The sequence below is a fragment of the Dipodomys merriami genome, unplaced genomic scaffold, assembly GCF_024711535.1.
Source record: "Dipodomys merriami isolate MVZ:Mamm:240054 unplaced genomic scaffold, mDipMer1.0.p SCAF_14, whole genome shotgun sequence".
NCBI lineage: Eukaryota > Metazoa > Chordata > Mammalia > Rodentia > Heteromyidae > Dipodomys > Dipodomys merriami.
In genome coordinates, this window is record NW_027202715.1 from 35993448 (window position 1) to 36007157 (window position 13710).

The window sequence follows — 13710 nt, forward strand, 5'->3', positions numbered from 1 at the left end:
CAAGTGGTAGAGCATTATCCTTGTGCTGAAAAGCTGAGGAATAGTGCCCAGGCCCAGAGTTCAGGCCCCATAACCGACAAAAAAAAAAAATTGAGCTGGACACTTATGCTTATAATATACTCCAATCAAATCTTCCCAAATAGCCAGGTATAGTAGTACATGGCTGTAATCCCAGCAGTCCAGAGGAGGCTGAAGGCAGTAGAATCATGGGATTCAAGGCCACCCTGGTCAACATAATAAAACCTTGCTGGAAAGGAAAAAAAGAAAAAGCAAGCTGCTGGTGGTTCATGCCCATTATCCTAGCTGTTTAGAAGATGAGATCTGGAGGGTTAAGGTTCATGGGCATTCCTGGCAGAAAAGCCTGAGACTTCATCTTCAAACCAGTCAGCAAAAGGCAGGATTGGACGCATGGCTCAAGTGGAGCAAGAAAGCTTAGCAAGCTCGAGGTCCTGAGTTTAAGCCCTGAGTTACTGAAGGAAAAAAAGAAGGAAGGAAACAGTCTGTGTGGGTGGCTCATGCCTGTAATCCTAGCTACTGAGGAGACTGAGATCTGAGAAAATCTGTTTATACTCATATCTCCTATCTCCAATTAATCTCCAAAAAGCTGAAAGTAGAACTATGGCTCAAGTGGTAGAGTGCTAGCCTTGAGCAGAAAAGAAGAAGTGCTCAAGGCCCTGAGTTTAAGCCCGAGTGTTAGCGAGCATGCGCACACACACACACACACACACACACACACACACACACACACACACACACACACACACACACACACACACAAGGTCCTTTGAGATATATCTTGTAGTATTAAAAGATAAAATAATACCATGAGTAGAATTTAGTTTAGAATAGTCACTGAAAGAAAGAGAAAGTATGAATAAACAATATTGACCTGGAAGCCGGGCACTGGTGGCTCACGCCTGTAATCCTAGCTACTCAGGAGGCTGAGATCTGAGGATCGCGGTTCAAAGCCAGCCGGGGCAGGAGAGACCGTGAGACTCCTATCTCCAATAAACCACCAGAAAACTGGAAGTGGCGCTGTAGCTCAAGTGGTAGAGCGCTCGCCTTGAGCTGAAGAGCTGAGGGACAGCGCCCAGGCCCAGAGTTCAAGCCCCACGACCGACAAAAAAAAAAACAAAAAAAACAATATTGACCTGGAAGGGATGGTTTTTGAAGCAGGCTGATGGTTATAGGATTATTTGTTACATTGTTATTTTTGCTTTTATACATGTTTGAATTTCAGTAACCTGAAGTTTAAAGTGTGTATTAGTTTTAAGACTACAGTAACTACTCTATAACAACATGAATTTAAATATTTGTATGTAATTAACTTTTTCTTTTTTTTCCCCCTTTCCTTTTTCTTTTTTCTCTCCTCCACCCCCCTCTCCGGTATTGAGGATTAAACTCAATGTCTTGAATATAATAGGCATGCACTCTACCAGTAAGCTATATCCCCAGCCTGTGATTTATTAGTTATGAGTTCTTCTAAATGACTTATACGTAGTCTTAAATCTTTTTATGTTCACTACTTAAAATGTATAAAATAAATAATTCATATTTTCCACAATTAAGACTACCTTTTAAAAATCAGGATAATGTTTCACTTATATATTCCAGGCTAGCCTTGAAATTGTGATCCTCCTACCTTAGCCTCCTAGATGCTGGGCATGCACCACCATACCTGGATGATAGGATTGCTCTTATGCAGTACACTGGTGGCTCATGTTTGAAATCCTAGCTACATAGGAAGCTGAGGTCTGAAGATGCAAGTTCAAAGCCATCCTGGGCAGAAAAGACTGTGAACTCTTAGCTTCAATGAACCAACAAAAAAGCTGGATATGCCTGGTGCTGGTGGCTTACTCCTGTAATCCTAGCTACTCAGGAGACTGAGATCTGAAGATCGAGGTTCAAAGCCAGCCAGGGGAAAGAAAGTCTGTGAGAGTCTTATCTCCAATTAACCACTAGAAACCAGAAGTGGTGCTGTGGCTCAAGTGGTAGAGCATTTGCCTTGAGCTGAAGAGCTCATGGATAGGCACCCAGCCCCAGAGTTCAAGTCCCATGGCTGACAGACTAAAAAAAAAAAAAAAAAAAGCTGGATATGGAGGTGTAGCTCAAGTGGTAGAGTGCTAGTTTTAAGCTTATGGGAAAAGCTAAGGGACAGCACCGAGTAAGTCCAAGTCCCATATTGACATATTATGGGCCTATACCTTGCTTTCAAGTTGAGCATACACTAGTTTAAGTCTCATGGATTTATACTATAGTGAGTGAATTAAACAAATTATTGCATAAAACAGTTTCATAATGTGATTAAATTATTATTAAGGGGAACCAGGGTAGGGTTTCCTATTGTCCAGCTTCACCCAAGTAGCAGCTCTGGGACTTTCCTCTGATATTACTGCTGCTCCTCAGGATGGGATGAGGTGACCAGGATCTTACCCTTAATAGGGGTTTGGTATGTCCTGTGCTGTTGATAATGGAAGTTTGCACATGGCATAGTTTATTCAGAAGGGAACTGAGCAAACTTCCAGAGCACCGGGGTTAGTATTTGAGCTTTATCAGCAACTGTTAATGGAGGGTCAGCTGCTATGGCCCTTCTCATGGACTAGCATATCCCTTCCCCAGAACCTTCTCCCTCCTCTTTTTTTTTTTTTAATTGTCCTTAGGTCCTGAAATTCTTTCTATCCAAGCCAGAACTTTGTCACTAAAAGTTAAAAGTTATGTGTATATGTGTGCCAGTCCTGGGGCTTGAACTGGGTGCTGTTCCTGACATTTTGCTTGAAGTTAGCACTCTAGAACTTGACCTACAGCTCCACTTCCAGATTTTTAATAGTTAGTTGGACTTTCCTGCCTGGACCAACTTCAAACCATAATCCTCAGGTCTCAGCCTCCTGAGTAGCTAGGATTATAAATGTGAGCCACTGGTGCCAGCATAAAAAGGGGTTGGTGAAAGATTTGGGGGAGGAGGGCTGCATCAGGAAGAGCTCTCTGGGAAGATATAATTTACATTGTGGTTTGAAAGAGACTAACCAGGAGACAACCATAGAACAGGTGAGGAAAACATCATTTGTGAAGGTTTGGGACAAGAGAGTCTGGCAGAGTCCAGGGACTGACAAGCAGCTAGGAGACTGAGCTGGAGACTTTTCTCTTTTCCTCCCAATTAACCTTTGCTATTAAGATTCTATTAGGAAATTAAAAATAGTAACAAAAATCTGGATTTAGGGGAGCTTTATACTTCCACCAGTGACTGGCAATATACTTACATATTTTTAACTGTTCCTCTTTAAGTTTATAAACAGTTCATGAACTGTGCTTTTTTTCATAGTTTATAAGCACATATAAACTTATTTACTATTGTTCTCTTTAACACTCATACTCAGACTGGGAAGGTGGCTCAGTGGTAGAGCACTTGCATGCATGAGGCCCTGGGTTCAATTCCTCAGCAGAAGGCGTGAGTGGTGCTGTGGCTCAAGTGGTAGAGTGCTAGCCTTGAGCTGAAGAGCTGAGGGACAGCGCCCAGGCCCAGAGTTCAGGCCCAAGACCAGAACCAAAAAAACCCAAAAACCAAAAAAGCACTCATACTCACAGATACACAGTAGATACACAGTAACAGAACCTGACATGATTCCAGTGACTATGAACACATGGCTAAAGTTAAGCATGTTGTCCTCAACTGTTCACTACAGAAATGCACATTTTGCTCAAGAATTTTAGAAGATCATATAAATAGAAATGATGTTTATGCAGGCTTTCTAAAGTATTAAAAGAATGCTAATTCAAGATGCAAAAAACACATGTTCAATTGTAATCTCACTTATTTCTAAGTATACATACAGACAACTGAAAAGAAATCTATCATATTTAATAGTGTTATTTTCTGGGAAGTAGAAATCCAATATCTATACATACGAGTTCCAGAAAGAAAGAATAGATAAAAAGGAATGAGATGTTTGATGAATAATTCAAAGCTATTTCCCAGAATTGATAGAAATAAGTTGCCATATTGACAGAATTCTCTGAATGCTCAGTCCAATGGATGAAAATAGATGCACACCAGAGCATATCAGCAAAACTTCTAGTTTAAGTCAGGTGCCAGGGGCTCACACCTGTAACCCTAGCTAGTAAAGAAACTGAGATCTGAAGATCATAGCTGAAGCCAGTCCAAGCAGGAAAGTCTGTGAAACTTTTATTTTTATTTATTCATTTTTGATGGTCACTGGGCCTAGATACTGTCCCTCTGCTCTTCAGCTCAAGGCTGCACTCTACCACGTGAGCTATAGTACTGCTTCCAGCTTTTTTGTGGTGCTGAGGAATTGAACCCAGGGCTTCATGCATGCAAGGCAAGCACTCTACCACTGAGCCACCTTCCCATCCCTCATAGTGTTTTTTAACCTGGCCATATTTAACTTAAGAAAAACAAAAATCTCAAGCCATGTATAGTGACACACCTCTGTAATTCCAGCACTAAGAAGGCAGAGGCAGGAGGACTAAAATTTCAACACCAGGGGTGGGGGGCATAGTGCAAATGGTAGAGAATTAAGTTCAAATCCTGGTACTGGCAAACAAAACAAAAACAGCAAACAAGCAAATAAAAAACAAGGAAGAAAGGAAAGAAAGAAAAAAAGTTCATTCAAGGCTACTTTGGGCTACATGGCAAGAACTTGTTTCAAACACATACACAAAAAAGAAAAAAGAAAGGAAATAAAGAAGGAAGGAAGCAGAAAAAGCTGGAAGTGGTGCTGTGGTTCAAGTGGTAGAGTGCTAGCCTTGAGCTGAATAGCTGAGGGACAGCACCTAGGCCCAGAGTTCAGGCCCCACAACTGACCAAAAAAAGGAAGGAATGAAAAATTATCTCCATTTTATAGATAAGAATATCAAAGCTGGGAGATGTTAAATGTTTCTCCCAGGTACCCATATATGTGCTTTTATAGACGTATACTTTCACTTTTTTTTGTTTTTGTTACACTAGGGTTTGAACTCAGTGCTTCATGATTCCTAGGCAAGTATTCTATCTCTTTTTTGGGGGGTCTGGTCGTGGGGCCTGAACTCTGGGCCTGAGCGCTATCCCTCAGCTCTTCAGCTCAAGGCTGGCGCTCTACCACTTGAGCCACAGCGCCACTTCCGACTTTTTTCTTTTTGCTTATGTGGTGCTAAGGAATCGAACCCAGGGCCTCATGCCTGCAAAGCAAGCGCTCTACCACTGAGCCACCTTCCCAGCCCAAGTATTCTATCTCTTTTTTTTTTTTTTTTTGTCGGTCGTGGGGCTTGAACTCTGGGCCTGGGCGTTGTCCCTTAGCTCTTCAGCTCAAGGCGAGCGCTCTACCACTTGAGCTACAGCGCCACTTCCGGTTTTCTGGTGGTTTTATTGGAGATAGGAGTCTCACGGTCTCTCCTGCCCGGGCTGGCTTTGAACCGTGATCCTCAGATCTCAGCCTCCTGAGTAGCTAGCCACCAGCGCCCGGGAGTATTCTATCTCTTGAGCTACCACCAGCCCCAAATATATTTGAAGGCCTACTTTGTAAACTCAGTTCAAGACAGAAAAAAAAAAAAAGAGAGAAAGAAAAAAAAAAAGTAAAGAAGACAGGGTCCCCTATGAAACTTTTCTATACAGGGAGAAAAAAAATCACAACGACAATGTAATTACATACTGTAGATAGGGAAGTTAGGACAGGGCTCTTCCTTATTTCCTTCCCTGAATTCTTTCTCCTCTATCCCTTCTTACAGGATCTTATTATGTAGCTCTGTGGCTCAGCCTGGCCTGGAACTCACTAGGTAGCCGTCATTGGCTTCGAATTTGTAATCTTCCTACCTCAGCTTCTCCAGTGGTAGGATTACCGGTGTGTACCAGCTAGGAAAAGCCTAGAGTTGTAATCTGAAATCTTCTCAGGGATAGAAGATGCGAAGAGTAAAAAGACAAAGACCAAGGAGCCAGACTTACAAAAGAAAAACTGAAACTCTGTAGCTTAGTAGTGAGAGATACAAAGTGGCTCAGACTGCGAGGTCTTAAAGGCTTGGTAATGGGTTTGGATTTAATTCCAAGTACAATGAGAAGGTAGTATAAGAAGGCATTTTTGGGGGGAGTGTGTCAGTCATAGGACTTGACCTCAGGGCCTGGGCCCTCCCTGTCCCTGACTTTTTTTTTTTGCTGAAGGCTAGTGCTCTGCCACTTTGAGCCACAGCTCCACTGCTGGTTTTCTGATAGTGAATTGGAGGTAAGAATCTCACGGACTTTCCTGCCCCGGCTGGCTTCGAACTGTCCTTAGATCTCGTCCTCCTGAGTAGCTAGGATTACAGGCCTGAGCCACCAGGGCCCGGCTAAGGATCTCTTTATTTTATAAAGGATATATCCCCAGGAGAATGAGAGCAGTGGGGGCAGGGAGAAGAGTACAAGCTGTTAAACTCGTTAAGGAAGCGGATAACAGGAATTCCGGGTAGAGATAAAAGCCTGGCACGAGGGTGGTGGCAGACGAGACGGAACAAAGAGGCCTGCGCTAGACAGAGAGGAGCCGAAGGTTCTAGTTACTGTCCAGATGAAAAAGATGAGGGCAGATGTGGGAGGGTAAAGAGACGTCTGCGGTAATTTATCGGTAGACAGCGGGCGGTGCACGACAGGCAGGGCCTGAGGGCTCACCCGCAGATGCGTTTAAGTGGAGGAACACGGGCGGGATACCAGGGCTTTCCACTGCGCCCGGCCACGACATAAGATGAAGCGAAATTGCCATTTGAGGTCCCACGGGGCTCAGTGTAGCCCAGAAGTGCAGCTCGGGGAATCGACCACAGACAGACGCCTGGGGCAGAACTTTCTGGGCCAGCGACCCCACACCATAAATGACTCGGTTACCCCCAATCACAGTCAGGACGTGTCCCGCGAGCCTTCGGAAAGCCGAAGGTCACCGAGGCTTGCAACCTGTGCGCCTACGGAAAGCCGGAGGTCTCCGGGGCCTGCGCGCTAACGAAAAGCCCGAGGTTGCCGGGGCCTGCGCGTCTACGGAAAGCCGAAGGTCTTCGGGCCCAGCACGCCTACAGAAAGCCCGTGGTCATTGAGGTCGGTAACACCTGTGAGCGCGAGGCACACCGGGATTTGTAGGCCGAAACGACGCGCATGCGCAATTTCCTCCTGAAGCCGGGCACGCCAATCCCTCACCACACACTCGCAACTGCGCGGGTAAAGTCTATCTTGTACTTTTCGCTGGGAATCATTAGCTGTGACTTTCCCTCATCAAAGGATAAATCTAAAGTCTTTCACAGGATATCCAATATCTACTTAACGAAAACTATTCTAGATGCTGTCTACAGGGAGCGTCCCTTGGAAGTTGACCTTCTGGGTTTATCACCATTTTCTAATCTTGATAACTCTGGCCTTTCGTAGATGCTTACTATATGAGCGGGTCTATACTATTTACCTGCGTGATCTCATTACTTTTCCCCACCACCCTCTGAGACAGTTATTACCGTTTTATCTTTCTGGTGAGACAACGTAGGTTTAGCGACTTCATTTCACTTGAGCAAAACCACACAGATTGGACACAGGAAGGCAACTCCGCCCCTCCCTTCCGGCTACAACTTCTGCGCAGGCGCGGATTCAGCTCCCGCGTAAGCCACGCCCCCGGGGCGGGACTCCGTTGACGACAGCGCGTTCCATGGTGCTTTGCGCACCCGCGCTGCTATTGGCTTGGCAACTCCGCTCATTTTTCAAATTGAGGCGCACAGTCGTTACTCGGTTTCTGCGCGCCGACGAAATACGAGTTTTGGTGGTTCTGGCGGGGGGCTCCCTGTCGCTGCCGCTCGAGCTCCGGGTGGGAAGTGACGGGGAACGCCGCGCTACGCACGTCGATCCTTCGGGCCGTTCCAGCGCTCGGGGCGGGGAGGTGGACACCCGAAACGCCCTTTTTCTTTTCTTTCTTTCTTTTTTTTTTTTTTTTTAATTCTTTGGACCTGGACAGTGATGGCGTCCCAGCCAAACTCTTCTGCGAAGAAGAAAGAGGAGAAGGGGAAGAACATCCAGGTGGTGGTGAGATGCAGGTAGGGACGAGCGAGGACTAGAGCGAGTCTGGCGGGCCTCGAACGCCGGGCCTTTTCCGCCGGGCTGCCTCCCGGAGGCCGGCCGTCCGCCCCGGGGAGTTGTTTGTTTCCGCGGTCGGTTCCTCGGTTCCTGCGCATCTCACACCAGTTGCTATGAGATGCAGATGAAGAATGTGTGTGTTCGAGGCAGTGGTTAAACTGCTAGTCACAAGAAAAACGCGATAGTCGCTCCTCCTTTTCCTGAAAATTGCGATCCTATTTTCTTTTTTTGAATGGTTGTTGACTTAGTGACACTTTGCGGTGCTGGTGTCAGTTTGTAAATCAGGTCGCAGGACTGTCATCCCCCTGGCTCTCTTGGTTTGAGATGCAATATGTTGTGCATGTTTATCAAACACGTAAATGTGACTTTATTTTTACCATAGCGGGTTCATAAGGATGAAGAAGAGTGAGGTGCAGCTGCAGCTTTTACTTCACCGTCCTCTTTGTCTATAGATCCAAAAGTCAGAATTTTAGGAGTGAGGATGTGTGTGTTGGGGGGAGGGGGCGCAGTGGTGAGAGGAAGGTCTTTAAGTCTCCCTTGACTGGTTCCAAAAAAACTCGGATTAAAAAATGTCATTATTATTATTATTATTATTTTTTTTAAGAAACGAAGGCTTGCTTTGTTTCCCAGGTTGCCCTTGAGTTGCTGGCTCTCACTCCTGTGTTTCCTACTTTTCAATTTTAAAATTAGCTAGTAGAGGGGAGGAACAAAGTTTTCGAAACTGCTGCTTAACTGGTGATTGCTTTATTCCTTTTCCAGGCGCTTTGTACAGCCCATCCCTGTACGTGTGCTTTGTGTGTCTGCTTTTTCTTATTGTCTAAATTGATTATTGCATATTTTTGTAAATGCAGAAGTATCCTAAAATTAAAAGGTTATTTAAGCAGTATTAGTAGCAACAAAATTTCTTAGGTAATTAACCAAGCTTTGATGACTTGAGATGTGGGTAAGAAAGACAGTCCAAGTTTTTAAACTAGGTGCCAGTGAGGAAATTTGGTGATAATCTTAACGCCTAGTCAATGACAACTGCTGGGCTCTGGAGCTTTTGGTTACTTACTTTGAAGACTTCGTCTCTCTCTTTCTATTTTTTTAAACCAGGTACTGGGGTTTAAACTCAGGGACTCCACTTGTTAGGTACACTCCCAGTCCCTTTTGACTTTAGTTATTTGACAGGAGCCATTCTTGGACTACTGATCTTCCTACCTATAGATAAGCGGCTTCATAGCTGGGATGACTGGCACACTCTTGCTAATTGAGATGGAAATCTCACTTTTTTTTTTTTCTCGCTTTTTTGTTGGACTGTTCTCAAACTGTGATTCTCTGAATTTCTATCTCCCAAGTAGCTAGAATTACAGATTTGAGCCTTCACTCTGGATCATAAAGATTTCTTTTTAATTAAAAGATTTATTTTTAATTAGAATAGTTGACAAAAGCAAATTTTTACTTCAAAAAAGCTTAATAGAAAGATAAAGCTTAAGCTGGACACTATTATTTTTCTCTTTGTACTTTCAATTTTTTAACTTTTGCTGTCTACAGAATATTTTAGGCTTATATAAAACTATGAATCATGCTGTAACAAACATTTGTGTATTCATTATCCAAATTAAGCAGTACAACAATTATTGTAGCTCTCTTCTTTCACCCATGGTTTACCTCATACATTCAAGCTTTGTGACTTAGAAGTAATTTTGTTTACATTATAACCAATGAAAAGTGCTTAGATTATGTCTAATATATACCCTAATTTTGATACAGCTTTTTTTCTGCTTAGACTTCAAATATCCTTCTTGGTTCAAGTCTGTCATTCAACCTTAGTAATAAGCAAGATATGGGGTTTTCAAGGCTGTGGACACCTTTCTTTAAAAGGTCTAGATGAAGAAATAGTTAATGAATACTCTTTCTGAAACTCTCCAGTTATTCCTAGTTTTTAAATGTGTATAATATAGAACTTACATTTTGCTGTTGCTTTTTGAGACAGGTCTTTCTGTATAGCCCACGTAATGCTCTTGCCTCAGCCTCTGGAGTGCTGGGATGACAGGTGTACAGTATACAGTTGAATGATATTAATTACATTCATAGTAATGTGCAACCATTGCCAATGTTAATTTCTATCACTCTTTTCATCTTGAGAAATTGAGATTATGGACAGAACAATAATTTCCCATTTCTCTTTTTCCTAACCCCCTAAAAATTACCATTCTAATGTTCATTTCTGATTTTGTCTAAGTATCTTATATAAATGAAATAATGGTATAGTATTTATCTTTTTTGTGTGACTCATTTATTTCACCTATTATTATTATTATTATTATTATTTGTTGGTCATGGGGCCTCTACTCTGGGCCTGGGCGCTGTCCCTCATTTCTTCAGCTCAAGGCTAGTGCTCTACCACTTGAGCCACAGCACCACTTCTGGCTCTTTCTGCTTATGTGGTCCTGAGGAATCGAACCCAGGGCCTCATGCATGCAAGGCAAGCACTCTACCACTGAGCCACCTTCCCAGCCCCGTTTCACCTACTATTATATCCTCAAAGTATATCCATATTGTGGCATATGTCAGAATATCTTTCCTTTTCTTAAGCTAATAATATTCTATTGTGTGAGTATAGCACAATTTGTTTATTCATTTATTCGCTGATTGACACTTTGCTTCTGCCTTTTACCTATGTGAATAATGCTGCCAGAAACATGAGTATACAGATAGCTCTTTGAGACTTTGATTTTTATTTATTTTTTGGATACACACACCCACACACCCTAGGATTAGAATTGTTAGCTCATATAATTCTATTGTTAATTTTTTTTTTTTTTTGTGCCAGTCCTGGGGCTTTAACTCAGGCCCTGGGGTACCATTCTTGAGCTGGGTTGCTCAAAACCAGTGCTCTACCACTTGAGCCACAACTCTACTTCTGGCTTTTTGGTGCTTAATTAGAGATGAGTCTCATAGACTTTCCTGCCTGGGTTGGCTTCAAACGATGATCCTCAGATCTCAGCTTCCTGAATAGCTAGGATTACAGCCGCTGGCACTCAGCTTAACTTTTTTTGAGGAACCAAGTATATCTTTCACAATGGTTGTACCATGTTTTTGACAAAAGTGTACAAGTGCTTGAGTTTCTTCACATTTTCACCAACAATTGTTTTTGTCTTTTTTCATACAATTATGATATCTGCACAATTCTGTTTATTACAATTTATTTATTTACAGTAATCAAGCACCAGCATAGGTGCCCATCAACAATTGACTGTTTTCTTTCTTTTTTTTGTCGGTCATGGGGCTTGAACTCTGGGCTTGGGTGCTGTCCCTGAGCTCTTCAGCTCAAGGTGAGCGCTCTACCACTTGAGCCACAGCACCATTTCTGGTTTTCTGGTGGTTTATTGGAGATAAGAGTTTCACGGGTGCTGGTGACTCACACCTGTAATCCTAGCTACTCAGGAGGCTGAGATCTGAGAATCATGGTTCAAAGCCAGCCCGAGCAGGAAAGTCTGTGAGACTCTTATCTCCAATAAACCACCAGAAAACCCCAGGTGGCACTGTGGCTCATGCGGTAGATCGCTCACCTTGAGCTGTGGAGTGCTGGGACAGCACTCAAGCCCAGAGTTCAAGCCCCATGATGGACCAAAAAAAGAAAAAGAGTTTCATGTACTCTCCTGCCCGGGCTGGCTTTGAACCGAGATCCTCAGATCTCAGCCTCTTGGGTAGTTAGGATTACAGGCATGAGCCACCTGCACCTGGCTGACTGTATTCTCTAATATGTAGAATCTAGATCTTAAAAAGTGATAGTGAATGCCAAAGTGGTGCTGTGGCTCAAGTTGTAGAGCGCTAGCCTTGAGCTGAAGAGCTGAAGGACAGCACCCAGGCCTAGAGTTTAAGCCCCACAACAGACCAAAGGAAAAAAAAAAGTTTAAATAAGGGCACTGACTTTAAGGACACAATATAAATTACTTTTATGTTGTGTTGGTTGTAGAACAACTTTGTGAAAGGAGGATCCATGGTAGCTTTGTTTCTGAGGATCCACAGTAGCTTTGTTTCTGTTTGAGGAGAGTTGTTACTCAGAATAAAAGAGCAGGAAGTGGCGCTGTGGCTCAAGTGGTAAAGCACTCATCTTGAGCTGAAGAGCTTAGGGACAGCGCCCAAGCCCAGAGTTCAAGCCCCACAACTGACCAAAAAAAAAAAAAGAGCAGTGATATGGATCACTAATAAATTCATTGTTTTTTTTTTTTTTTGGTCATCAGTCGTGGGGCCTGAACTCTGGGCCTGGGCTCTGTCCCTCAGCTCTTTAGTTCAAGGCTAGCGTGCTCTACCACTTGAGCCCCAGCACCACTTTGGGCTTTTTCTGCTTATGTGGTGCTAAGGAATCGAACCCAGGGCCTCATGCATTTGAGGCAAGCACTCTACCACTGGGCCACCTTCCTAGCCCAATAAATTCATTCTTGTACTAACATAAAATCTCAGAAAAAAAATATTCCAAAACTTACTTTGGTTTCACAGTAGCTGCAAAGCACAGGTGTGAATACAAACAATGGGCTAAGGCTATTCCTCAGAATTTGTCTATCTGTATTGAAAATCATAAGATCTAAATCTCTAGTAACTAGGTGACATACATGCAAGGAGCTTTAGTTTAATTTGGGGATGAACATACATTTGTAATATGAGGAGGGTTCATTGTGATATTTCCATATATGCACACAGTGTATACTTGAAACAAACTCCCCTCCCCTCAGTATTTCTGTTCCTTCTCTCTTTTCAAATAGCATTTGGTGGATTTCAGTATGCTGTCTTTATGTATATGTTTTAATTTCTTTCAATCCTTATCATCCCTCTATTTCATTTCCCCCTCCCATCTACCACCCACTGATTTCTTCCTAGACAGTCTCCTTTTGCATTCATGTCTCACTACCATTGTTATTATCATCATTATTATCATTTTGAGCTTGTCCTTCACAACTGAGCAATAATGTGATATTTCTGAGTTCAGTTTTTATCTTGCTCAACAGGATGAACTCTAGTTCAGTGTATTTTCCTACAAATAATATAGTTTGTTTTTTCTTTATGATTGAGTAAGTGTGTGTGTGTGTGTGTGTGTGTGTGTGTGTACTTTATCCACTTAGCTTCTTCTACAGTTTGGCTACTGCAGTTTGGCTATTGTGAATAGAACTGCAGTAAACCTGGGTCTTTCTCCTTTTGATATAAGCCCAAAAATATATAGAGGGTTATAAAATAGATTTATTTTTAGTTTGTTTGTTTGTTTTTAAGGAACTTCCATACAGATTCTGTAGTGGTTGCAATAGTTTCTATTCCCATCACTTTCGTGGTTTGATTTTTTTTTGTTTTCTGTTAGTCATAGGTCTTGAACTCGGTCTGGGCGCTGTCCCTGAGCTCTTGAGCTCAAGGTGAGCACTCTACCACTTGAGCCATCAGTGCTACTTCTGGTTTTCTGGTGGTGAATTGGAGAAAAGGGTCTCATGGACTTTCCTGCCCAAGCTGGCTTTGAACTGCAGTCCTCAGAGCTCAGCCTTATAAGTAGCTAGGATTACAGGCTTGAGCCACCAGTGTCTGTCTGGGTTGATTTTTTGTATAACACTACTGAAGTTAACAAACTGTGATCAGAAGAAATCATACACTTTTTGTTTGTTTGTTTGATTAGTCTTGAGGCTTGA

At 42.9% G+C, this 13710-nt stretch overlaps 2 protein-coding genes across 2 annotated transcripts in view; one reads left to right on the forward strand and one right to left on the reverse strand.

Annotated features, from left to right (window-relative positions):
- Positions 1-7527, reverse strand: part of Ide (insulin degrading enzyme) — a 96598-nt gene extending 89071 nt beyond the window's left edge. Inside the window, exon 1 of the mRNA XM_070021193.1 lies at positions 7447-7527. Within this exon, the coding sequence (XP_069877294.1) occupies positions 7447-7490 (44 nt within the window). The 5' untranslated portion in view covers positions 7491-7527. The remainder of the gene's footprint in view (positions 1-7446) is intronic.
- Positions 7528-7712: 185 nt separating this feature from the next.
- Positions 7713-13710, forward strand: part of Kif11 (kinesin family member 11) — a 47882-nt gene continuing 41884 nt past the window's right edge. The window contains exon 1 of the mRNA XM_070021190.1: positions 7713-8016. Within this exon, the coding sequence (XP_069877291.1) occupies positions 7940-8016 (77 nt within the window). The 5' untranslated portion in view covers positions 7713-7939. The remainder of the gene's footprint in view (positions 8017-13710) is intronic.